Here is a 27,930-nt window from a genome sequence, read left to right as displayed (position 1 = left end):
AAATTACGGGTCATTAGGGCACATTGATCAATTATGGACGAGATGGAAACTTTACACTGGCTGTTTGTGTACACACCGTGTGTAAATATACGTTGTGTATTAGATGAAAGCACGTGTCCATTGCCGGGGTTGTCATTTGCCATAATCGTAAAGACGACGATGGAGAAAGTAAAGGTGCAGCACTGAAATTTTTCGCTCACATTCCTGCTAGTGGGGGGGGGGGGGGGGTCTACAGAGGCCCTCTAGAGGGCATTTGGCCTACTCTTTCACTTTGGCCACACATTTTTAAAATAGGTGGGAGTGCTCACACTTTACCCCACCGCAGATGACATGTTGATCCATTAGCTGCGGCGATCCCAATTATACTGCTTGGAGTGGCGGGGGGGGGGATCAAAGGCGATAGGGGAAGTGGGATTCAAGAAACCTGCCCCATGATTAGAACTGACGTGGCCTCAACACCGAACCTCCCCACCCTCCAGCCACCCACCTCACCCTCCGACCCCTTAACCCGTCTCCGTGCCTCGTCTGGCGTCCCAAAAACTCATCCCCGTCGCCGCCGCTCGCTGTGCACTCTGTCTGCAGACGAGGAGGAGGAGGAGGATGACGAGGTGGTTGAGGACATGTACGACGGGCAGCCCGGCCTGGCGGCTGTGGGGGAGACAGCGCTGGGAGCCGTCGGGACGATCCCGTCGGACGGCGACGAACGTGACGACGACGACGCCGCCGCCGCCGCAGCAGCAGCCGCCGCCGCAGCCAACTGCCTGCTCAGCAGCAGCGCGCTGAGCGCCGGCGCGCACCCGGCCCTCAAGCACGCGCCGCCGTCGCTCCCCAGCTCGCCCTCCATGCTTCACTCGGCCGACGACAGCCAGGAGTTTGGCCGTAAGACAGCGCGGCGTTGCGGGGTGTACGCGCGTGGCTGGCGGCGGGCAAGAGGGTGTGGTGGGGTGGCCGGGGTTTGTTCATTTGGCCGTTGGTCGTGATGTATTCATCATTATCCCCATCGTCTTCTTCTTCTTAATCAGCTACGCGGTCAAAATGTGCAATATTTTAAAGGAATTACTTGCTTGCGAAAAGCCATATGTGAAATATCACACCCCTACAGGCAGACGAATGCCCAATTGTTCAATTAAATATAAAATGGATCGATATGTTCACTAAATTCCTTTTTTTATTTCTATGTGTAAATAATTCGGTGATGCTGGTGTGTTGGCAGTGGTGCACAAGCACAATTAACAAAGAACTCAGCACATTTGTCAACAATGCTGTGGCCTTAAAAGAAAAGTAGATGTAACAGGTTTCCATCAATGGGTCCTCTTCTTCTTGCGTGCTATGAAGAAAGAAATTTCCAAAAAACGTCAGCTGTTATATATTTTTTACTTTTAAAGTTACACTGTTATTGACAAATGTGTTGATTTTTTTTTCAATCTATACACACACCTCTATACAATATAATTCAGCCATAAATCCGCCATTGCTGCTGCGATGCCACGTGGCACTCGCCTTCGTGCAGCGAACTTAGAACTTTCTTAAACCGCCCGCCGCATCCTCACCACCACGACCCGCGATGCACGTGCGAGGGGGCTTCCCGTAAGCCACTCGGCGGACGATATAAATAAATAAATGCCGACCACGGATGTGCATGAATCATACAATCCCCGAGCAGGTGGGCAGCAGCCTCCTGCCAGCCTTACATCATCTGCCACCTTTTTGCTGTGTTTGTCAGAGTGAAACAGACGGTGATAGCATGTTTCCAATTAATTAAATGCCCGAGTGGGTAGCCGTTTCATCCTGGCCGTGCATAAGCTCACGGTTGACATTTGCGCCTACTCATTGCAACCTGCTCCCCGGCCCACGACGACTTCAGAAAGGAACTGTTTTTCACCTGCCCTGACGATGTTTGGTTACGGCACAAACTTCCTGGAGTAATTCGGGTCTCGGAGATTTTGCGCACGGCGTTATTTTCTACAAGCGGAGATTTACGTCAACGTGGTTTGACGGGAACTGCACGTGGCCTATGGTCGTTGCTTCGTTGAATGGCAAGTGGACGATCGAAACTGGGAAAATTTTCTCGTGACTTCATTGGCCTTTGCGGCAAGTAATGCCGTCATAATCTTTGCTCAAATTAATGCAAGTGGTGGGTTAGTGGGATACATAAAAAAATTAAATATTCGGAGAGATGAATTACAACATGGTGATATTCGTTAAATATTCACTTTTATTTAGACGTAGGTCAATGTATACTGATAATATGCTCTTTTAAATATTTTGGTGAAAGACGTGTAAAAAAACTGGAAATGTATTGCAATCAAATAATAACTTGAAACAAACATAATCTCAATGCATTTGCCAATAACACTGACTTAATAGGATAACGTTTCTATTTAGGCAACATTTTGGGCAATTTTCACACAACATCGAGAGGCCAAAGAGGTGAAATAAAAATAAAATAAAGTTTTTTTGAAGACATTTACAATATTGAGAACGAGATGAATTCAAGTAACTTTGTGCAAATGGAGAACATTTTCACCGCTTAAAATTACGTACAGAGCGGCAACAATTTAACATTGGCAAAATGTAGCATCTATTTTTTCAGCAGGGTTGATTCTGGCCGATGGCTTGGTTGAGATACTGCCTGGAGATGCCAGGTGTTGTAGGCTTGTGCTGCGAGGTGACGAGGAGATAAAACTATTCAACTATTTTATATTTCACTAGGTAAGGTACCACTGAACAAAGTGGCTTATCACGTGGAAATGTATAGCAGCCAAATACTTCCAGCCAAATACTCTAAACGCGTGTTTCTAAATTTGGAGAGGGAAACCGGAGGGTCTGGAAAAATGTCCACGTGACCATGGGGAGAACATGCAAACTCAGGCGTCAGGGTCGGAATCGGACCCACGACCTCCTGTATACTGGCGCAGGTCGAGAATTTCAAGTGCCACCAGTGGATGCAATTAATCTGTGTGGAGGTAAGGGCGTTTTCCCCTCCCAACGTGTGGAGGGTTTTCTCCGGGTTCTCTGGTTTCCTCCCACAAGAAGCCAAAGCTCTCATTATTGCAATGGGCCCAACATCCCAATTGCAGCAGGGCCCTCCTGAGAAAGAAGCTCGGCACTCAGTGAGGCTTTCCCAGGCAATTATGTTGGCATTATTGTTCAAAATAGCGAGATATGAAAAAAAAAAACATATTAGAATTTCACCAATTTTTATTTAGCGAAATTAACTTGATTGTGTTCGTTAATTAGCTGCAAACCGCACATGAAAGAGAGAGGTCGCAATACTATACACCGTTAGGGTCGGGTGGGGGGAAACAAAATTAATCCATAACTTTAATTATTTTGTTTTATCTTCGTTTGTATATATTTTTTTGGTTTGTCCTTTTCGGTGATGAGCTATGGCACGGACCAGTCATCCTTCAGGGGTCGGGTGTTTTCAATTCCATAAATTCGGCAAAGAAATTCAGAAGTCATACATGTTTCATGTTGCTATCGGCCTCGGTGAGGTGGTGGCGGTTGGCGGCCGTGGGGCTATGCGTGGTCGTACGGGTGAGACAGAGTGAGGTGGGGGGAGGTGGGGGGGGGGGTGTTTTGGAATGAGTGGGCAGTGGGGATTTTGGCTGGGGTGGGGTGTGGTGGTCAGTCTTGTGAAAATGATGATAATAATGAAAGGCCACTAAGTTTGAGCCAAACCGGAGACCTTTAAAAGCTAAGGGGTGGGAACGCAAGATGGCACCAGATTTATTTTTTATTTATTTCAACTCAATGTGGCGCACGGTACATGGCACTGATCACAGAACAAGGAGGGGCGCATAAATGCCTGAGATAGACACGGCAGAGCTTGGTAAAGAGGGGTGTATTGCGCTCACTGCGCTACCCAGGTCAGGTCCCTCTAGCAGAGAAGTAAACGTTTATATGGGGGGTGAGGGGGGGGGGTAAGGGAGAAAATAGCTAACATAAAATGGAAGAAGGGGGACGGGAAAGAGGGGGGTTGAGGATCTTTTATTTAAATGTTGTATGTATGTTGAACTTCTTTCGCACCGTACGTAGACAAGCGTGCTAATCGGAGGTGCGGGGGAAGGACAACAAACTGAACACAAAAAGCAGTTCTACAGAAGTTAGTTTTCAATAAAGATTTGAAAGTTTAACACGTAGGCTTTCGCGACCAATATTATTCATAATATAGGTTTTTGGGTCAGATCGCGTTATTTATAAATGTGTCGTAACCCTCCACCACCCGACACGGCCAAACAGTAAAAAACTGTGTCACGTTTTTCAAAGGACAAAATAATTCACTTCTTTAGCCCACCGGTGTGTTGAGGAGAGAATCAACAGCATTTTAAAATTTGAGTAGTACGACGTTTCGCTGGTAATTACATCCAGCATCATCGGATAATTTTTCAAGCCCCCCAACGCCTGATCCATCGACCAAGTGTGTAGCGAAAATGAGAAAGCGTTAACGTCCATCTAAATATTACGCCTCAATCCTTGACAAGGCTTCAGGGCTCTGCAATCGAGAGCACCCACCTGTGGATCTTGTGCAAAAGCGCGGCCTCGATTTTTATTTAAAAGCAAATCAACAGGATAATCACCCAAAATACCCATTCAGCCGTCTGCAACGTTCGGGGGCAAGCGCTTATTAGCGAGCACCTATTTAGGCCAGCACATAAATCATCACGAATGAGGCCGTGGCGCGGGTGTGGTTCAACACCGCACAGTCGTAACTGCAATTACCTCCCGAGGTACTCATTTAAAGTTGAATTAATTTAATGTAATACCAAATCTGCGGAGTTATAAAGTGGCCAAGTATATGGACGCGTGGAAAATAGGGTGCTCAACTCTTTGTATAGATTTCGATTTAAAGCTTTCGTGACTGCAGGGATTCATATTCTTGGTTCTTTCGGTCAAGTCACGTAGAAATATTATTTCCCTTCTACGTGACTTTACCGAAAGAACCAAGAAGATTCATCTTTGTATAGATTTTCGTTGTTATTATTATATATATGTTACTGTATTCCCCTGTACGTATGCATGCGTGCATTTTTTGTATCCTCCTCCTCCTGGTGCTCTGGTTTCCTCCCACACACGCGCGCGCGCGCGCACACAAATAATCGGCAGAGAATTGGCAAAAGCTCTCAAGCGGGACGGTCGTGATGGGAGCCAGTGTCTCCACAGCAGAGGCTGATCTACAAAACTTCCCAAGGAGGGGAAAGGGGTGGTTGGTGGGGGCATCCTGAAAAATCAAGCTTTTTCTGTGTTTAAGTTTGTCGTCTGATTGGCACGTTTGGCTATGTGTGGTGCGAAAGAAGTTCAACATACAAACAAGACCGTACATTAATAATAATACTAGAGCATTCAATGTATTGTCTTGACTTCCCACGTTTGGGAAAAGGCACAATGTTGCTTTTCCGACTTACTGACGCTCACCGAGGCACAGATGGTTCTATGCGAAAGGGTCAAGGTGTGTGGACATGCGCAGAGATTGACACTTTCACCGCTCTGCGCACGTAGGCTTCTGGACAAATATGGAAATATAGAGCGCACATTGCTTTAAACACCGTGGGGGGATCTGCTTCACTGTGCTTTAGAACTAAGACAGTGTATGTGAGATGAAGGAGACATTAGTGTCCGTGGAAAGGAACCCACCCAGCGGGTACCGGGTGACTTGTTGCAGGACCACGATAGATAGTGGCGACCTGGGGCAGGCCTTCGTGCAGCAGTAGATTGATCATGGATGATTGATGATGACACGAGAAACAGTCCGACATGCATACACACGCAAAAGAATCAGGACGCGTCATGGGAAGATGAATATCCCACGAGGCTGGAAGAGGTGGAGAACTGCACGTGATTGTAAACACATAATCTCGGGCGCTGTATTCCTAAGCAACTGACAAAACGCAGAGACTTTTAATCGCCCCGCGGTAAGGACTCCCAGATTTCTACCAGGACAGTCTCCTAAACGCTCACAACAACAACAAACAACAAGGCGACACGGTCCGGGCATTACAATTTTTTTTCTTCTTTAAACCAGAAAACAGTTTCACAGCTCAATCGGATTCCGCCGGTCGAAATAAACATTCCGGTTCTGAAACTCAGGTCGCCAAGCTCACCGAGCCGCGTGCCGATAACTCCGGCCGCTGCTTCCTCCGCAAGCGTCGGCGCGCCGCGTGACACCCTGCGCACGTCGCCCGCCCGCTCCCGCAGGCCCGTACGAGTGCGGCGACGCGGGGCCGCCGGCGTACGGCTCGTCCGTCTACGTTCCCGACGACGTATCGCTGCCCGGCGAGCTGGAGCTACGCGAGGCGCGCTCGCCCCCGGGCGTGGGCCTTGGCGTGTGGGCACGGAGCGGCCTGCGCGCCGGCGACAAGTACGGGCCCTACACGGCCGGCGAGGGTGGCAGCCCGCGCTCCAAGGACGGGGACCACGCGTGGGAGGTGAGGGATCACGGTGGCGGTGGCTTCGGGGGGCGGTCGTCGTTGTTGTTGTTGTTGTTGTGGGGGTTGTTGTCGTTGTTGCTGTTAGGTCCTCGTTGTTGTGGGGTCGGTGACTCGTGCAGAGATGCGACCTGTCCATCAGAGCAGCCCCTGGAGCGGCAGGGTGACTTGACAGAGCTGACCTCCCCACCTCCCCCAAGGAATACCCATTTCTAAATTATCATAGTCAAGTCGAATAATACGTAGGTAGACAAGATCATATAAGTTCTGCTCCTAATTTGTTTTTCTGCACGACAGAAGAGTACTCAATTGATCAAACACCCCATGCAGGACCCTCCTGAAGGCTCAGCGAAGGTTCCCTGAGTAAGTAAGAACATTCGTAGTTTCTCATTGTGTGCCTATTCACGGTCCACGCGTTCAAATTAGGCTTTACCTGGTAAAATAAACTAAACAAAGAATTGCTCTGGCTTTGGGCTTGACAACTAGGACACTCAGTTCCTGGCTTCTGTGGGTTCCAGCAAAGTTACACCGTGCCTTGTTGCTGTTCTTCGTAAAAAAAGAGCTCGCAAGCAGCCTCCAACTTAACATCGTAAAGCAATTGGGAACCGAGGCCAAGTCACACGCATTGCCATATCAGCTTCACCCGTGTGCCTGTGTGTGTGTTTGCGCTGAGCGCAAATTGCATCTGTAAGCATTCGGGCAACCGCCCATCTCTGTTCCGAGTCCCCCTACATCTTGCCGCTCCTGTCAATTGATCCACAATAGAGGTTTTTTTTTGTTCGGTTAGATCGCGTAGATATAAATGTGTTGCCCGTTAAAACCCGCCACCACCCCGACACAGCCAATTAGTAAGGGCTTCATATTCTTGGTTCTTTTGGTAAAGTCACGTAGTAAGGGCTTGTCACTTAAAAACAAAACGTGTCAATTAGTTACTAGTTCAGCACACCCGGCGGGTTGGAGAGTAAACCCACAACATTTACCATTCGCTCACGACGTTTCGCCGGCTTTATACAACCAGCCTCGTCCGTCGACATGCTGTGTTTACGTGACAAACCTTGCCAATTGGCGCTGTCGGGTGGCGGCGGATTTAACGACACACTCACATTGACGCGCTCTAACCCCAAAGAAACCCTCTATCACGAGCAATATTGATCGCGAAAGCCCTGCTACTACGACGACGACGCGTTATCCTTGTCAATTTGTTTAGCGCGTTGGGCCACTTAGTTCAGAAGGGTCGTGCAAACATCAGCACCGCTTGAAACCATGGCGATGATGGCCGTGCCACAGCCAAGTATGACTCCTGCGAATGCACAGCTGTGTGCCATGTGCTGCTAATGCAATGGCTCGCGATCTCGCGATGTTCGCGGTTATGTTCTTAACAATTTATATAAGCAAATAATCTTCACATTGCACAGCTGTTGTGAGAAAATAATGCGCTTCAATATTCGCGCGTGTCTATCGGAATATATTAGGTCCGCAACCAAAAACTCGTTTTAAAAATGTACTTCACAAAGAGAATTGTGAAAAGAAAATGAAAAGTGCTTGTGCCACGATATATATGGATGCTTAGAAGCCTTTGTCAATCCACTGCTGGAAGAAGTCCCTGCCAATGCTGTGTCATGGTGGCGAGATGTTAACTACCTTACCTGGTATACTGGAGGTCCTGGGTTCGATCCAGAACCTGATGCCTGTATATTTTGAGTTTGCATGTCTCTCTCTCCCCGTGCTCTTGCGGATTTTTATCCAGGTCTCCGGTTTTTCCCTCCACATTTAGAAACATGCGTTTAGAGTATGTGTCTGCTTTTCATTTCCACGTGATAAGCCACTTTGTTAAGCTAAAATATAATCTGTGGCCAGGCCACTTCTGAAAAATAGCTATATGGCTCAGTGGGCCTTACCTGCTAAAATAAAATAAACAGCTTATAGCTTGCGTCAGTCGTGGGGGTTGTTTGAACATACTTCACCACGCCGATGCTGGAGGGAAACGGCGGCAGACTGATGAGCACACTGCCCTGTGAGCTTGGCGACCTGAGTTTATTTTCCTGACCACGGCTAGCATCAGTGACAGGCGATATCTAAACGCGGTCTTGGTCCCCACTCCGTGACTTCACCGACCCGCACTGACCAGCGTGGTTGAAGCGTGAACACAAACCGAGACACACCCCCTGTGATTTACACTACGTTGGAACATGCCTTCATGCAGCAGTGGATTGACAAGACCTGTAAATTACTCTCCGTTATTATCGTGAAGTATTCGATGTCATTTCACCACGGCATTTGCTTGAGGAGAATCGAACAGGTAAGTTCCGTGCGTCTGCTTTCCCCTGTCCCTCAATCTTTCGCCATTCGTCTGTCTACAAGTGACCTCTGTCCAATCACGTGTGTCGTGTGCAACATGTTGCAAGTCGTGTTGACGTGCACACGTGACCGCCGCTGTGCATCTTCGAACAAGCACACCTTTCCGCCGGATATTCGCCGTTGCGTGCAAAGCTAACTGTGTGTACGAGGCGTTAGTGGATATAGAGGCCTGTTGAAGTGGCCTCAGAAGTAGTTCCTTGATGTCATCTTTTCAGGACCATCCTCTGGCACAGTGTGGCGCACTTTTAGCTGTAGATTTCCGGATGTAAATTTGTTCATCTTCTGACTTGGCATCGACATTATGTTTGAAATGTATTCGTTAAAAAATCTAAATAAACCAACTAAGCTTTGGTCTGTAAAGTCCGGAGCGCGATTCAAGTTTAGCGTGCTGAAAAATGATGTCCCCTGATAGAAATGCTCGAATATAATTATTTTTATTCGCCAAAGTAAATAAACAGAGGAAAGTGCGAATGTTAAATATATAGAGTCTTTTGTTTGAATTCAACTGCAATGGTTTATGGTACACGGATAAACAATTAAGACTTTGGTGTATAAACCACATTTTACTTGCTGTTGGCAATTACTCTTGGATGACAAGAGACAATATATCCTACTTATGAGTGGCAATACCAGAGGGAGGGTTAACGAAGGAGAAAGTGAGAGGGGGGGGAGGCGATGCACACTCACAGGCTGCGGCATTGGACCTAGAGACATGACAAATGGGCACGCGGGATGGGCCAGACAGACACAATCGCTGCGCCGTAATTGACGGATTAGTAATCTCCATCTGGGTGTACGGTCACAGAGAGAGTTTAATGAGATTGTACGATTCGCTGGCGTAGTTTAGACTGGCGAACGCGATGCTGGTGAATGCTATTAGGGGAGGCGTTGTCTCGTGTAACTATCAAACTCAGCAAATATCTCATTATCAGAATGTGTTTTTTTTCAGAAAAATCAGATTTGCTGCGAAGAAATACGGCAATGTTTGATATGCGTTCATCGAAATATTTCAATGGCCAATGCATCCCAAAAGCATCCCATCTCGTCAGATGGGTCCACCTCCAGGTCTTGCCAGGTGTTGTAGGGCGTGCGGCTGCGAGATGTCCAGGCGATGGCAGTGCTGAGTGTCACCCCCCTCCCTCGTATACGTCATGGGAAAGTCTTTCCCTTTTTCTCGCACATACCAAACCCACACAGACGCAATTGGCAAAAAAACATCTCATCTCAGAACCCGCCTGTTAAAAAGAAGAGAGAAAGAGAGTCTTGAGATGTCACGAAGCTTTCGCTGGTCGATAAATCATATTTTTGTTCTTTAAATGTTGTAAACGAGACAGTGATGCTCATAATGCAAGGAGCATATTGAGATCATTGGTCCGAGCGCGGTTATCTCAATGCCATGTAAAATGGAACACTGGATTAGCCAAGCTAATGTACCGCACTACAAACCCGGCACTTTGGGACTAATATGATGATATATGAAGCAGTCATGGGCCTCTCATAAGTCAACTCAGCCTTAAATGTGTATCTGGGGGTGTGTGTAAACATTAGGACTGGCGAGACAAAGGTGGCCGGTGCAGATTTCTTACCACACCAACGCCTCGTGTGCTGTGCCGGCCTTAACAGGCGCTCGCTAACAACACTTGTCCCAGCACTCCAGAAAGGTTATGTGGGTGGATCTTTGGTCTTTGTGTGTGTGTATGAGTTACATGTGTGTTTGCACTTATGGCGAAGCACTTAATTTAATGCCAAACACAATAAAAAACAAGTAACAGTATTTTCATTTATTAAACCATGGAGGATAAGTGATTGAATAGGCTGCGGCTCAAACATTCATAGTTTATGAAGGGCTGCCAAGAAATCTGTTTCAAAGATTGAGTTTCCCCGGCCACTTTTTTTGAATCCGTTGACTCCCTGGCCTTGATAGATCAATACGCAATAATCAGTGATGTGGCACTTCCTTTCATGAACTGTCATAAATTCAAGTTTTTTTTTTTGAAAGCCACCGTCTGACGAGGCCGTCCCGGACCCCCACCAAGGGAAGCACAAATCAAACGGGGAAAGGTCGTGCGACATTAGCTAGAGGTTGTTTGGCTTTAGCCGGGTACAGGGCACGGGGAAGTGCAAGCCATCGCTTATCCGCAGTCCGTGGAGACAATTACGTAAATATGAAATGTAAGCAGTCCGAGAGGCCAATAAAATAAACAAATGGCAACAAAGATGTTCTGTCTTATTGTGTTAAGTGGGCGGTTAAAATGTTCGTCGTCAACGAAGGGCAGCAGCAGCAGCAGTTGGAGGCAGCAACCATGGTCAGTCCGCTGCTGGATCAAGGCCCTCCGCAAGATGCCACCGTCTCTCACGATCCTGCGATGTATTGCGAAATATAATTACACACTGAGTTGATATATACGTAGAATTTATGTAGGGATTGCTACCTTAAATCATTATCACATCCTGCCTCGAAGATAAATATGCATATGGCAGACCGCGTTTGTGGTAATAGCTCTTTTGACCATGGTCTGAATGAAACATTGGTGAAATATAAATATATCCCGTAATTATCATCATCTATCCACTGCTGGATCTATCCACTGCTGGATAGATGCCTCCAAATACCATCGCCAAGTCTCACAGTCTTGCCCCTGTCACAATCAACCTCCATGCTGTGCACTAGAGGATCTCATCGTTCCATCTCCACGGTGGTCACCCTACAATAACAATAACAATGTAGAACACACTGCTGTTTGTTTAAAATGTACCAACATTTGAGACGCATTTTTTTTTCTGATTTATGCCGTCTTAAATCCCATTATATTGTGATACAAAGCTTCATTGTGATTGTTATTAATTCGTTTTTTTGCAAGGGGACATCAAAGCATTTCTTCCTGTTGGGCATATTTTAGAGCACATTAGTAATTGGTCTATTACAGGAGAAAACAAAGAGACTGCATAGTGAATACGCTGATCTCACTACCAGCACTCAGGATAACGATCTCGCGCTGCCATTAGCGTTGGCAAAACAAGAAGCCTGTTAAACTAAAACTAAAGTGTTTACAAACTAGCATGTCGCACAATTTACTAAAAACCAATTAACCTCGCAACATCGTTAACCATCCCCGAATCGAACTCTATCTAATCATGTTTGTCTATACAACCAACGTGGCACTTACGCGTGTTTTAAAAGAGACAGCAAACACGCAACAACAAAAAAAAAGAATTGGCAACAGGGATTTAAGTGCTACCAGATTTTTTTGTTAGCGTTTGATGTTGTACGCGTTAGCTACGCTACTCGCTACACAGTCTTGAGCCCCCTTGCACTTTGGCACCGAGAAGAGACGCGCGCGCGGCCACGTGTGTGCATCAGCCCAACTAGCCAGCGCGCGAGCGCAAATGTACGGACGATTCGAGTTGTGGCCTCGCTCACTACGCCGCGTCCCGGCTGCTGTGCTGCCGCAAGCCCTGACGAGAGACAGACAGAGAGAGACCGTGGCCAATATTCAACCACTCCTCTGGGTCAGGCGAACGATAATTTCTCCCCCCCCCCACTCTCTCTTTCTCTCTCTGTCCCCCTCCACGGACGCTAGCTAGGTAAATAATTAAATGCTATCAGCTAACTGTTTATCACGTTTGTGTAATGGTTCTTGGGAACATCCTTAAACCAAATGGGGAGAAGCCACTGTGGCAAGTCGATAGGCTCAGCCGCCAGGGGTCCATAAAATAAAATTGATCGGGCAAACAAGCTGGCGGATAGCTGGGTTTACTGTGATCGCAGTTTTCTTTATTAACAGTGAATAATGGCTCGTTGGCGAGTCAATGGAGGAACGGGTGGGCGCGACGGGGAAAAAAAACACACGGCAGGGCACAGGAGACGGAGGCTTTCTCTATGGAATGAGTTGTCCAGCCGCAGCTCCACCGCTGACCGAGGACAAATCTAGGACCTCATTGTATTTGAGCAGAATTTTTTAGCTTGGGGAAAAGGTGGAGGAGGAGTTGGAGGGGAGGGGTTGGGGCCTGAATTAATAATCAAAAGAGCTCGGGAGAAAGATTGTTTTCCTAGATACATGGCACAAATTAATTCGATTATGATCACCCGTGGCCTGAGAACGGCAGCCGCGAGCGCGCATAGTCAGGGGGCCGATCGCTTCAGACGTGGACCTCATAGAAAATTTCACAAAGTGGCGTCAACGAAGAGCTGTGTGATTTTCTGCCAGCCCCGTCGACACCGAGGGCCGGTTTTAAAAAAAAAATTCCTATTATGAAAGATAACAGAGGAGCATGACCCTGCATATTAACACCAGCAGGAAAGGGCCCGGTTGAGGAAATGGATGGGGGTATTTAGCAGCAAAACTTCATTAAAAGCCAGGGCTGGCAGAAGAAAGCGCCTTTTGTTCCGCTGTCTGCTCTCTCTACCCGACGGCAGAGTGGGGTAGAGAGAGAGAGCATCCAGCGGGCCTCGGTTTTCCCCGCCGCGCTGCGTGTTGTTGCTGCCCCGTGATTTATCTACAATCTCCTTGGGCATGCATTAGGGCCTAGTGTAGGCTTTCACACATTTTGCATTCCCGCAAAGCACTCTGCAGGGACTGGAGTTAAACCAGGGTTGGTTGAATCTGTTGACGTTGAGGCCCCCACTGGTTGTTGAATAATTATGACAAAAGCTTATTTTGCAGTGTTCTCTGTCTACATTTGGGCACTCTGTGTCACGGAGCTTTGAATGCTTGAATTCTCTTCACTATTTCTTTTTTCATGCCCCTTTTAATTTACTGCATCATGGAACTGTCTGCGGCCAACATCTGACGTAAGGGTATCGTGAGTAAGTGTGGTTGATATTCAAGTTACTCTCGTAGGAAATATAAGTGTACCCGTTGAATGCAGAAAGCAAATCTGGCGAAACTTTAAACTGCGGTATGCAGTTTTGCGCGTGAATGTTACGAAGTGGAACAGTGCGTGCGACGAGCTGTCGCTGAGAAGCGTTTTAATGAAGACGACAAGCAGTGTTTGTTTGCAAGTTGCGGTCACAGCGATGGGAAGTAGCGACTCGCTTGTGGCTAACACTTGTTTTCATCAGAACATTCACAGAAACACCACACGTAAGTCGGCACGAGAGGGCTTTTTTTTACAGAGCAAACTATGTCACGCATTACACATGCCTTCATGCCGATAAAATGTTTTTTGTATATAACAAAGGCGTAGAGCGGTGATCCAGTGGTAGTTGGACTGCGTGATTAACCCAATAACCTGAGTTCCATTCCCAGCCATGGCTAACAAGTGGTGAGTGATATCTAAATTGATACTGCCCCCCCCTGCCCCAAACCACTTCACAAGCGGTGAAGTATGACCAAACAACTTCTATGACTGACATGGCATGGGGAGGCCTTCATGTAGAAATACAAGAGCTTTTTACCGCACTCTTTTTCTATGTTTTTCATCGGAAGTCAAACCTAGCGGATCAAATTTGTTATGCTTCGTTTGCATTAAGCCAAGTATGAATCTGTTTAACAATATCACGTACCTCCAATTATATATCCACACCTCTGATTACCACATTTGGCGATATACGGTGCAAAAGAAGTTAAACATACATCGCACAAAGAATATGGTTAACGGTTAAACTCTGAAGAACATGCGAGGTAAATTTCAGAGGTATGAGAGATGTAGTGATGTATCACTTTATTGATTAATATTAATTCTTAAAATCACGATACGTTCACCCAATGGTATTTGCAAGGCATTAATATGTTTCTACTCATGTTGTGTGCCACTGTGTTCATGTGACCTTTTGCAACCACCTGTGAATGCCACATTCATGGCAACGTTGACAAAACGGATTTTAGAAACACAAATATAATTGTAACCCTGGACTGTGGCAAGTCGTCGAACTGCCAGGTTGGTTGTGAGAGATCATTCCACCACCACTAAATATAGTACGTATTGAAGGCTGCACAGACTGCTTTGCCAATGTTAGGAGACATTTTTTCCTCAAAAAACAAAGCAATTAAGTGACAGGTAAAGTTATGCAAGTTTACTGTGCTTTCATAGTTCTCTTTGGCCCGCTAATTAAATGTCAGCCATGGTGCAGTGCACGCGACAGCATGATTGGCAAGCTCCCTTCCCTTCCGTAGCACTTTGATTTGCCTACATGCCTGAAAATTGGGCTGTCTTCAAGCAGGCATTACCTGTCTTAGGGAAATGTGGGGCATGGCTCCCACCAGTCAGAGTTGCTGAACAAGCCAAAAAAAAAAGTTGCCCGCTCGGCAGATGTGAATGTGAATGCTCGCCATTATTTTTCTACTCCACTTGCTTTGCTTTTTTTTACTTTTACCAATCAAAATAAATTAAATTTACCCTTCTAAGCAACGTTTCCTACGAAAGGTTGAAATTTGTTACAATGTGGCGTGAGTTTAGACCGCTGCGCCTTTTGAAGGGAAACAATTTCAACTAAATATTGTCCGGAATTTGTTTACACACGTGTAAATATTTGTGGAAAATACAATGAAAGGCGAGAAAAAATCCGAAGACAAATAAGTTGGACATTCATGACTACTACTCACCTGACGGTTTCTGAAAAACAATTTCGCCTGACCGAATGCATGATAAAAAATAATGATGAACATCACCAGTGGGTGCACAAAACTACGAGACATCAGCCATTCATGACACGGTGATGCCGAAACCACAACATTGTTCGCGATGGCACCGTCGCTTGGCAAAAAAAATACTTACGTTTCATTTGCCACACACACAGGCTTATGACAACATCCTTTAAGTCAGGAAGTTAAGAGCAGAACACTCAGGCATGGATTTAAGAGTGGAGCAACGGAGAGCGAACGTCGTCTTTTTCTTTTTACTTGAAATGCTCAACAATGTGCGAAAGGCCAGTGATACGTGCGGATGTAACTGCCAACGTAAGCGCGTCTGTATGCGAAGGGCTGATGAAAAGGAGTGTTTTTTTTTGCATGCGGAGGCCCAAAAGGTTTACATGTGGATTGGCCCCAGGGTCACAATCGGTGAGGTTTATTTTTTATTTTTTCCGGGAGCTCAGAAAAGCCAAGACCACTCCTTTTTTTTCTGGTCGGAGGTGTTTATACTGAACGGTGTTGAAAAGCATCAAGCGCAGAGGCTCTCTGATGAATGGACACCTAACGCAATGTGTCAGTGTCCAACACTCTGCTTCACCTGCAAGCAAGCAAAAAAAAAATTGGAGCCCAGAGCCGGCTGCTTCCAAAGCCACCCACTAACCGTTTAATAAGCGAGGGGAGCTAACGTGCCGAGCAAATGAGAAGTCGGCCGGTGAAAAATGACTTCCATCTCCAGCCGGTAATTAAATTCAGCATTAACTGCGTAAAAGTTAATAAGAGATCGCACTTTTCATCCCAAAGTCTCACCTCCTCGAGGCAACCGGAGCAGGTTTATGATGCGAATTTTTTTCCCGTCGTCGTGTTTTTTTTTGTTGCTTTTGCGGCAGGCCCACTCCTGATGCCGGAGGGGGCTTTGCCTGTTTAATGCCGTGTTTCCTTTTTCCGCCTCATAATCTTCGTAGCCGTACAACAGTTCGGTCGGAGGGCTTTTCAGGCGAGAGAAAGGATGGAAGAAAAAAAATTAAGGCGGCCCACAACACAAGACTGACATTGGTGAATTTGTCCGCAATTGAAAAGGATCATCTGTGAACATAAGAGGGCAAATCTTTGCTTTGGCTTGAAGAACGTTACAAAGCGATTTCCCCCTTAATAAAACACACATTTAAGCCGCAGTGTTAAACTGCCAAGGCCTTTGGGCCCTCTCAAGGATATGGTCCCCTTTTGTGAAGCCCTCAATATTGCCATAGAAATGATGGGGGTGGAGGCTAAGAGGAGAAAAAAAAACAACTAATTAAAGAATTTCTCTTTTGGACTGCAATGAAAATTATGAACCTAGCCGCCCTTAAAATTTACTTTTTGGTTGTTGTTGCTGCTGTCACAGTGTATTTGTTAAGTCGAATCTAATTAGGGAATAGCAATCGAGAAAAAAATATTTTATTTTTTATTAAATAGAAAAATACGGGGCACCATAATTGAAGAGAAGTCAAAAGCATGTTGTAGCAATGTGCAGGTCGTTCAAAAGGGATTTGTACCTAAACTGGCTTTTAAAATGTCAATACACCTTCTCCTCCTGGTAAATTGTGCTGCGTTCACTTTGTCCGAATTGTTCTCAAACACAGCTGCTCTTTGTCGCGACGTCTTTGTGTTGTTCTAGTAAGTGTACTATTAGTCAATTTAAAAACGATCGAATTGTACTCCACAAACAAAACTCAGCCCATATAACAATACGGACAGGAATATTACATGAAGCAAATTGAGGCAATAATTATTATTTCGTTGCGTGGATATTGATTTTTTGACGAACTCCAACCCCCTCTCCCTTTCACCGAGCTACAACGACCAGCACGGTGAAGTATGGTCAAACAAACATCCACGACAAACACAGCGTGGAGAGGCTTTCATTTAGCAGTGGATACTTTATGGCTGCTGCTGCTGCTGCTGATGATGATGATGATACCCTTTCGATACTAACTGTAATATTAAGAAGTTAACTGTGAAATGTACGAGAAAGCTAATACCGTAGTTGCAATATAATTTCTCAAGCTGCCTTGAAGGGGAATACAATCTGGCAAAAGCAAACAGTTTAACACAGAATGTAAATAATTGCTCGCTATATTTAGCGGGTCCACAGATACCAGCTTTTGCAGCAGAAAAAAACAACAGTCTATTTCAAAGATTGTTTTGCAGACATAAGATCTGCAGAAACATACACTTCAACAATTTAAGCGTTTTACATCCGATGTTTTATTAAGATCGAATCTTAACATTCGAAAAAAAAAGGCAGAACGATTACCCCCAGTGGGATGGCACACTTGGACTAACCCAGTTCTAATTACAGATCCACAGGAAATTCCAAAGGAAATTTGATTGTTCAATAGCCTGAATAGGAAGCCTTAGTCTATAAACCTCTGTCCGTAGGCTTCCCACTCAATAGCACGCCGTACTCCTGCAGACCCGGTGCGCACCAGTACCGAATCGCAACTTCACGACGCTGCGTTTCTCGACTTTCTCTCTCTCTCTCTCCCTCCCCCCTGGCTCCTTCGGCTCTTTTTCTTGCTCGCGTTTCATTCAAAGAGCAGCTGGATCTTCAGTGACTCTCCAGGCAGCCCCACAAAGACGCCCGAGCCTACAAATTGAGTTGCCCGGGTCCAACGGGCAGCTCACCAAACCACGGGGGTGGTAGAGGGGGGGGGAGAGGATAGGGGGAGGGGGGACTGTTCTTTTGTTAAAATCCAAGTGCACAAGGTTCCATAATCAGCTTACTGGATACGTTCTCCTTCCCAGACAGGGACAGCTTGCTGTCTGTGTGTGGAGTGCGAAGGTGCGCTGGTGTGCGTGGGTTTTATTTTAGTTTTGCTATGCTTGTTGATGTTATGTTCACCCCCTCCTCCTCACCTTACCCTGACCCATCAGTCACCACTCCACTGTCTGCATAGTTTATTGTTGTTATTGTTATTATTGTCCTCCGACGTTCGTTCGGGGAGTATGGCGCGTCGGTTCCGCACGATTGTCCGACGTTTCGCTCCGCGTGCTAAAAAAGTTCTCGGCGCAGCGAGCGAAACGTCATTTTAGAAGAAACCCACTGCCCTCCCCCAGCAGCATATGGGGGCGAAACGTCAGACATCCTGTCGAACAACGGTCGGTAACAACCCAAAAAACAACTCGGAGAAACTATAAAACCCTACGAGGCGGTAATAATGATTACCTATAACAGCGGCAAATCAGAAATATTAAACAACAAAAATCTTCCGCCACGAAAATATGCGGTCGTTTGAGAATGCGTCGCTATTCAAGTCGGCAGGAGCAAAAGCACAGCAAGGCAGGGGCAAGAGGTACAGCGACGTTTTAAAGGGAAGAGGAAATGAAGTTGAGACGAATGGAGAGAGCGAGAGAGAGAGAAAGAGAGAGAAAAAAAACGAAATCTGGGAGAATGTGACCAGCCAAGGCGGTTATCTGCTCTGCGTGCTCGAGTCCCGGACAAAAAAAAAGTGGGGGGAGGGAGGGAGCAATCTTAATCCAAGAACGGTCTCGCAGCAAATGTAAGTGAACCTAAAATACGAGAAAAGCGAGGGGGGGGGAGAGGTGGGGGGTGGTGGGGGGGGTGAGAGAAAAGAGAAACTTCTATCAGATTATTCATAAACCAGATGGAGACCTGCATACAGAGAGGCCTCAGCCGAGAAGGACCTGCTGAATGGGAGGGATAAAAATTCAATTAACATACTTTTTGTGGCAGAGAAACATATAAATCAGGGTTTAAGCAGAAATCTTTTCATTCAGGGAGAAATGAATGGAAGCTGCTCCCCTCTCGCGGGCCGGGCGCTCTCTCCGCTCGCTCCGTGCTGTTGCCACACATTTTAATGCATTGGGGGGGTCATGCTCATTTAGCTTTTACCTCGAGAAGCGGGCGGCAAGCAAGAGGAAGGGGACAGACGTTTTGCGAGCAAGAGAGGTGACCGAGTTATTCCACTCAAACGCTGGTGACAATGGTCCAAACGCTGGGGGTGTCCATGGTGACACCGAAATCACAAAGCAGGTCTGGGCTTGCAGAGAAGTGCTAGCCGGGATTGGCAGACAGATAGATGAGGGTGCTCCAATGGACGTGTCCTCATTCAAGAGTGCAGTGAGAGGAGGTGGGCCGGGTGCCTTCAGGGGTCAGAGCACTGAGCCGGCAACCGCTGAGATGCCGGGTTTGAACCCTGGCTTCAGCCACCCGTAATTAAAGCGGGGGTTCTTAAGTGTAGCGAGTTGGTGGTCTCAGAGCCGTCACCGATGACTTGTATGAAAAGAAATGTTCGAAAAATAATCTAATGGTGGTGTAAAAAAATATTGTTCAAGTTTGGCTTCTACCAGGACTGAGATTTTTTTCTTTCTTTTTAATTGGCTTGATTGACGTGCTGTGAACAACACTTTTTGCAGGGCATAATAAAAGCACCGCTCCTCGTGTCAATAGAGAGGGGGTCCACTGAAGTGACTTCAGATGTCGCTCCGTGATGTCAATTACCCGGGACGTTCTCCGCCGCAGCGTGGTGCACTGTTCGCTGGTAGAGTTTCCCGAGTGGGAAATGCCTTCATCCTCGTAGCGTGGCGTGCGACGACACCGATGACGAGCTCGGAATATGTGACGGTGGGAAAAAAACACGACGAAAAAAAGATGGGGGGAAAAAAATGTTTCGGCAAAAAAAAAGAAGGAGAAAGCGGAGGAGAGAAGAGGACGCATTCCTCTGTGTTCTAGAGTGTGACATCGTGAAAAGGAGGGAGCACAAACGTTCAGAGCTGATGCCTGTTTACTATCGTGGCCTCTGCGCTCATCGTGTGTTTTTACACATGCGCACTTTCGGCTAACACATGCACGCCAGACAAAGATCCCCCATGAAGCCGACGCAGGCTGTTGGGGCAAGTGCTGTCTGCCATCACCTATGAGCTTCGCACAACGCACCAGGTACTCATTTAAGGATTAGTCAAACGTACGCGAGGCACAGATATTCACCACTGTGCTTAGTTTTGTTGTCCTTCCCCCCGCACCTCCGATTCTTACGGTTGGCTACGTGCGGTGCGCAAGAAGTTCAACATGCGCTGATGTTGGCCGTGAGCGGGAATCAAACCAAGGTCGCCGAGTTCACGCCTCAGTGCGCTAACAATTGCACCACCGCTCTGCGTGTGTGCGTGCATGTACACGTGCATGCACAACAACCACCATAACGCCACTTAGTAGCTGTGATGTCACTGCGGAACCTGTGCCAGGCTAGGTGCACTCTAAGGCCATGCACGCAAAACGCACGTTTTTTTATCTCCCAAATATCACCGTTGTCTTCTTGCCAGCAAGATAAAGTGTGAAGTTTGTGCAGTTTTCACAAGCAAAATAATGTTTGCATGTGGTGTCATTAGTTATAGCTACAAGCCAGCAAGCACATCCACTGCATGCATTTCCTACAAATAATAACGGGCAATACTGGTGTAGCGTTCGATTGAAATGTCTGCTATTATTATGACCAAACATAATCATACAAACAGCAAACACATAAAGCAAAGCTGACTTAAAAAACCGTGACCACCCATCAGCAGTGATGAAGGGCCATTGCCTGATAGCTCAGTTTCGCAATGTAACCAAAAAAATATATTTCTACAACACACTTGGTAACATATACATTTTTAACTGGACCACACACACTCACACTGAAGGGTGGAAGGCATGACTACCAACATTTACCAGTTCAATTCCCACCAACATTCACCGATACCATTCTTCCCAACATTTCATGCCACTTACATTTCTCCCAGCGTTCACGGCGGTTTTGAAAGCGATAAAAAAAACTCCTACATCGGAGCAGAAGAGAGGAATTAAAAAGCTGAGAGCAAAAGCGGAATGAGAAAAGAAAAAACGGAGGAGCTCTGCGCGCCAAACAAAACGGAATTAATACGTGCAAGAGACAAGACATGTTTGACTGCCGTGGCCCATGACTGTCTGAGGTCACCTTCTCAGGGCTGTGCCCAGTAAATCCTGCCAGTGATTGAGCAGGGTCAGCCAGGCATGGTCAGGGAGGGCACTGTCACCGACTCAGTGAGCCGAGGAGAGGTGTGGGATGAGTCCGAACAATCTCAAGCCGTTCCCTGGAATCCTTATCCTCTTGTGTTCCGTGACCCCCCCTCCCATCCCCATGGCGAGGACACATTTATGAGTTGGAGCGCGAGCGGGGAGTACAGTTTCGTGCGAGTTGTAAGTTTCGTATCAAGTATCCTTTTTTCAACATCACCACGTTCGTCATTAACGGGAATATTTTTTTTCCTCTCGTGATTACTCTCGTCTGCCCAGTCGGCAGAGAGGGATGTTGGAATGGAGATGTATTGACTTTTTACGATAGCTGGAGATCGACCTATGTGTTGTTTTTGGGGAATGATTAAACGCACTTTTGACACATGAGTACCCAGCGCAGAGTAGCACGAAACTATATATTTTTTTAATGCACGAATTAAATAAAATTTGTATTTGACTAGGTAAGCACCTGTTTTTACTTTTGATCTATTTTATAAGCTGTACGTAAAGACGCATTACATTGCTTCCGATCGTTATTTCGTTACTTCCAGCCATCGGCAAAATGTTAAAAATGTTTTGCCATTCAAATAACCAAAACAAACACGACGCATATAACGTAGAATAATGTTTAAACCAGGACGGTCGGTAGCTATTCGGGGGTGAGCTGAACTGACACGGTATTCTTTAAAGCCGACGCATTCATCCGATGAAAACGTATCGTCCCTCTCTCCCCTCGCTCCCTCTCGGCCCTCCTCTAATTTGCCGAGAATGAATACGGATATGGCACTTAAGCGTTCTGTGAGCCATGAGGCGATGGAAGTGTGCTTTTCAATGGATCCACTGTCATAACACGTACGGGATCCAGCCTGTTCAAACAATGAGACGTCATGACGGGGCAGCAAATATGGGCCCATTGTGAGCAAACACTTTTCATTATCGGGGCGGCGGGGGGCAGGGCGAACGTAACGATGCATCGATCCGCAGGTCGAGATCGGTTCCTGAGCTCGCGAAGCGCGTATCGAAATCGCGTCTTGTTTTTTCTTTCGTTTTGTAAATGTCGTCTGTTCATGGGGGTCACGTGGTCCCCGCAGCCACGAGACGCCGCCGCTACATTCACCCCGATGGTAAAAGAAAAACGAGGACTGATTCTTAAATCGAATAATGCCCTCCCCGCCCCCTCCACCTTGAAAGGTGAAAGTTCTAAAAAAAAGTAATAAATAAAACGTGCAATTAAATTGAAAGGCATGTCAGCAGGCGTGCTAACGATCCGTGGGAACAATGCCCCTAATTAACGCATACCAATAACAGAATACTAATTAATGCACAAATATAGACTTTGCACCCGCAGCTAAAAACTTGTTAAACTCGGCAGGCTGGGACTGAATACAGCCGATTCATTTCCCTTTCAAACCGTAATCTTTTTCCCTCTTTCTCTTCTAACTTTATTGTCCCCAAAACACTACTAATTCTTTACCAATTTCAACTATGCTGCCCAGCTCATTAATCACTGTCACATGACCCTGTCTTCCGAACAGCAGGAGATGCACTTCACAAAGCTGAGACCCGGCGCGAAAGAGGCTGCCCAGGGGAGGAGGAGGAGGAGGGAAAAAAATCACAAAGCTCTTGCCGCAGTTGCAGTGGACAAGCCGCAACGTTTTATACACGTGGACAAATGTCCCTTTCTATACCTGCCACAGCACCGAATGAGAGCAGATAGAAGTTTTTTTCTTTCAAGGGGATGGGGAAGAAAAAAAATAATCCGAAGACAGGTCTGAGAATCTCGCTACAAGGAGTCTCGTACGAGTCGAGCCGTCGTTCCCCGTCCGTCCCGTTCGTCCGTCTGAGAAATTTTAATGCCGCAGCAAATAAGTCATAGTTGCTATCTCGCACCGTGTGTGCGTTCGTGCCCCTGGCTGCGGCGAATGACGCACGCGCGGGGCTCTAAATGTTAACCGGCTTTCCACGATTTGCCAGCTCATAACCAAATGAGCCTCTTGTTTATCTCCAGCGAAGCCACAGACACCGATCGTCAAGTACGCTGCTGCTGCCGCTGCTGTGGTGGTGGTGACGGCGGTGGCGAACGGTAAATAAGTCCACTCGGATGAACGGATTGCACTCAGCTGAGACAGCCTGGGTGGATGCCAATTCGATTAGTACAATAATAGTTATAATCATCACCGTCATCACAATGCCCTTTACTTTTAGTCTGGTAACTAGTTTGTATTTCCGGGTTGGCGGCGGGGGGGGGGTCCTGCATTGGTATGTTGGGCCGATTCCACGTTCATGAGTGTTACATGCAAAAACAATCCAAATTGCATGTGGTGGGGGGGGGGGTAACACTCATAACTCCATACAGATAGATTTAGTAATCCATTGCTGTACTGCCATCTTGTGAGCTAGCTACCTTGCAGCCTGAGCATGGCGTACCTGATATCCACAGCGAGATTTCTGTCAAAGTACTAACCAGGGTCACCCATTGCCTGCCTTCCGTAATCCGGCAAGTTCACAGGTCACGTTCACAGGTCACATTTGACGGTAGTCCAGGTGTCCCTTTGGGCGAGGTCTACCACGAGACGCTGCGACGACAGTTCAAGAATTCTTGTCATGCGCTGTTTGGATGGAAGAGGCGTTGTGCTGTTCCTGTGTTTTGTGCTCCGTGTACACACGACCCAGGACACGAGGTATCCACACTGAAGGATGTTTGCTTGACAGCTCAATGCTGTTATTTGTACATACTAGCCGGTGATGGAAACCTATTCGGAGTGAGATAATAAAAGTGAAAATAACCTTTATTTAGACATTTTTGTTCAAGCCTCGTGTTATGCACGACGCTGCTTCCATCTTCCCGCTTGTACTTAGAGACTGGATTCGTTGCTTGAAACGTTCGCGTACAAATGCTCTTGACCACTGTCCGACCTTATCCGACCTTATCTGGTCTCTTTGTCTTCTTTGTGTTAAAATTGTCACCTCTGTTGATTGTTTATTTCATTTGCTGATAATGTTATCATCATCAGCCATGGTCAATCCCCCGCTGGATGAAGGCCTCCCAAAGCCACTGCCACCTCCCACAATTCTACGATGTCGTAAACCACCTAACTGAAAATATGAGGGGTTGATATTTTACATTGCAATTTAAAATATGTTTACCTCCTGTGCAGTCGCTTTGTAATTCTTGTACCTGCCCTTGTAATTGTAACCCAGGCATCCCTTGTGGCAAGGGTATTGTAATCTCGGTGGGATATCACCTGGTCAAATTCTAGATGTGAAGCTTTCGTGACTAGGTTTTTTCGATAAAGTCACGTAGGTAAAAAATTCAAATTAATAAAAGTAAAATATAAAATAAAATTACTTTTTACTTTTATTAATTTTAATTTTTTACCTACGTGACTTTACCGAAAAAACCTAAGAATATGAACCTGGTCAAATTCTGACTGACTTAATCATTGGATAAGAAACATCGTGATATTGGTGATGTGGGGGTACTGATCCGAATTGTTTAACACTCTTCTCTATTCTTAATCTTTTCTTCACTATCCTTTGTCCACACACATAATTATTCCATATCAATTCGGAGAGAAAAAGCAAGCTAAATCTATCGTGGTTATAACACCAATTCGAACTTATGACGCGCACGACATTTGTTTGCTCTTGAAGCGAGAGAATAACTCAGACGTGCGAGGAACCACAGGCATCAGCGGGGTGGTAAGCCGTCGCTACCAACAATTGCCCAAGCTCTGTAGCCCCCTATATATCGAGGTGTTTTCAGTCAATGAATGAGTGCTTACATGTGGCAGGAAAGCAGAGCAACTGGGAGAAAACCTACATGTGCGAGGGGGCAATACTCGATCCCCTTACAAATGGAACAGGTGGAGCCCACATTTACTTCAATGTCTTCTGCTGGCACGCCAGGGAATGGCACCTCGACCGCTCATTGGAAGGGAGTTTCGTAGCATCTGTGTGTGATCCTCACTGCCTCCAGAATGTTGGACTACAGGAGTGTGCGCCACCCACCGTTTTATGCGGGAGAGAATGGCGAATCTCTCATTATTTTACGAGACCATTTCTGTTTGCATCATCATTATAATAGCCGTCTCTGGTTCACGGATAGATTAATCAGGCCCCCCCGCCGCCCCCGATGACTAAGTCAATCATTTCATCTCGCTTATGCTGCAGGATTGCGTTATCAAGAGGGCAGAGTTCTATTGTTCTTGCAAAAAAAAATACGGCGGAGGGCCCCGGCTAATCTTACTTCCACAAATTCTGTCTCCACACAACTAATACAGCCTCTGCCCCCCCCCCGCTTCAATGTTCGAAGCGTGTGAGAGTGAGCAATAACACACACACACAAAAAACCACTCGGGCTCAGCTTCTGAAATCCTGTTTGCCTTTGGGCCCACTCCCTTGTCACCGAAACATCTATACAACAACAACAACAACAGAAAGTGCAGCGGCGGTGGCCCTTTACTGTAGATGAACAATAGCGAGAAATAGTGGCTCGCAGATAAGCCGCCCGCTACCACCCACCCACCCCACCCCTTGCAGACGAGGCATCAATACGGCTAATGCGCGATGACAGCGCCCCGGTGCTCATGATAGCGAGGGGATGAGGTCACCACCTCTAGTTAGGCTCCTGTAGTAGTTATCACTGCGGGGTAAACACGGGCCCCTGACAGTGCCAGGCCCCGGGTAGAACTGTGGTCGCATCAGTGCCAAGCAAACACATCTCTCTCCGTTGCTCTACCGTTCTCTCTCTCTCTTTCTTTTTCCCCGAGTGTGTCTCTTTTTAAATCCTTTATATTAAGTTCGCTTGCTTGCTTGCTTGCGTGCTTGCTTGCGTGCTTGCTTGCTTGCTTACGACCGTGTAAATCTTTCGGTCGTTTTTTAACCCACTTCCCGTGATTCAATCGAGCTGACATTTTACACACAGACTCGTTGTGCGAGACAATTACTGTTCGTGAAAAAAAATTCCCAAAATTTTACACTTTTTAGGCAAATTTTTTTATTTTACATATATTCAAATAGAACTCATTCACAGTATAAGAGCCCAGAGCGTAACCCCTCCACAGGCCGTGGCGGAGTAGCGCAGTTGGTAGCGCCCTTGCTTCCCATGCCAAAGGTCGCGGGATCGATCCCCGCGTCCTCCACAGTCGAATATATTTTTAAATCCTTTATATTAAGTTCGCTGCCACGCATATAAAGGATTTATAGTGAAAAACTTTGTTTTTACGGGTTATACTTATTAACCCTCACTTTGACTTTTTTCGTTATTGTGTCTCTGTTTTTGCTCACTTGTTTCCCTCTCCTATCGCTCTCTCTCTCTCTGTTTCTATCATATGTATGTGAGTATGTGTCTATATTTCCTCACTTTGTCTCTCTCTCTCTCTCACTTACTTTTTTTTTTCTCATCTCTCCATTCTTGTCTGTCCCTCACTGCCTTTATCTATGTAGAAGTGATTATAAATTATAAATACTGTGCAATTTCTGAAATATTTAACGTCAAGTAATTAAGTATATATGACGTTTATCACATTATACAAATATTAAAATGACTGATAGTGTAATATATGAGTTATTAAGTTAAGCACTGAGTTTACTGGTTGTATATTTTTACGTATTGATTAAATGGCTAACACAATACTACCAATTAATATTAATTTCCGACTTTACTGAAAACTATTTTGTAATTCATCATATTTTATTTTACAAATATCAGAAACGAATGCAGTTTTACGTCATTGTCACATTGGGATCTACGGGTGAATTGCGCCTTACAAATGTGATTTTTTATATTATTATTATTATTATTCGCTCAATTATATTCACATGCAATGTTTTTGTGGGGACACAATTAACGAGCCTGAATATTCAATCTTTTCAAAATGGCTGGGCCACCAATTTTGTAGGAATTTCCTTGTGAAAGGTTGTTACCAAGGTACTCATCTACTTTTCATTATTAACTAACTTCATCTATTGTCTTCATTGACAACAGCAAAGTGCATCCTGTCCAACTCGACACAGCCTCAATTGGCACAAGTTCACTTTTCAACGACTCATTTCTCGGATGAGAAAAGTCTGAAGCCCTCGTGCAAAGCCAAGATCTCCCATACGCCTTGTAACATTGGGACTATTGGGGCTGATAAGTATTGATACGAAAGCATCTATGCAGGTCGGCATGGCACAACAAAGGGGTGAGTGGCCAATACCATGCCTGGCCACCTTTGTCTCCCCAGTGCTGAAGTTTTAAATACCGCACCAGGTAGCCATTTAAGGCTGAGTAAGCCTAGGGGAGGGCCAGAACCGCTTACATTTTTTGCCGCTGGGTTGCTGGGTTTGTAACGTAATGTTCTAATCGCTCCGCCACCACTCTCCACTACGCTATCGTACCCCTACTACACTTGCGCACACACACACGGTGCTAAACCCATTGCCAAACTCATGCGCGCAAGAAATATTTTAACGCGGGATTCTTTAACGGTCGCGCACACAGGGTTGCGGCCTAGCGGCTCGGTGCCACGCTCCTTCCCTCCTACGGCGCATTCTG

General features: G+C 46.2%; 1 protein-coding gene across 4 annotated transcripts in view; it reads left to right on the top strand.

The window, feature by feature from the left end:
- Window positions 1–27,930, top strand: part of MECOM (MDS1 and EVI1 complex locus) — a 317,891-nt gene that overhangs the window by 123,410 nt on the left and 166,551 nt on the right. For all 4 annotated transcript variants that reach the window (XM_078869634.1, XM_078869632.1, XM_078869633.1 and 1 more), the window contains exons 2-3: window positions 583–879; window positions 6,199–6,428. In XM_078869634.1, the coding sequence (XP_078725760.1) occupies window positions 583–879; window positions 6,199–6,428 (527 nt within the window). The remainder of the gene's footprint in view (window positions 1–582; window positions 880–6,198; window positions 6,429–27,930) is intronic.

The sequence above is a fragment of the Lampetra fluviatilis genome, chromosome 28, assembly GCF_964198595.1.
Source record: "Lampetra fluviatilis chromosome 28, kcLamFluv1.1, whole genome shotgun sequence".
In the NCBI taxonomy this organism is placed as follows: domain Eukaryota; kingdom Metazoa; phylum Chordata; class Hyperoartia; order Petromyzontiformes; family Petromyzontidae; genus Lampetra; species Lampetra fluviatilis.
This window is presented reverse-complemented; position numbering and strand designations above follow the sequence as displayed.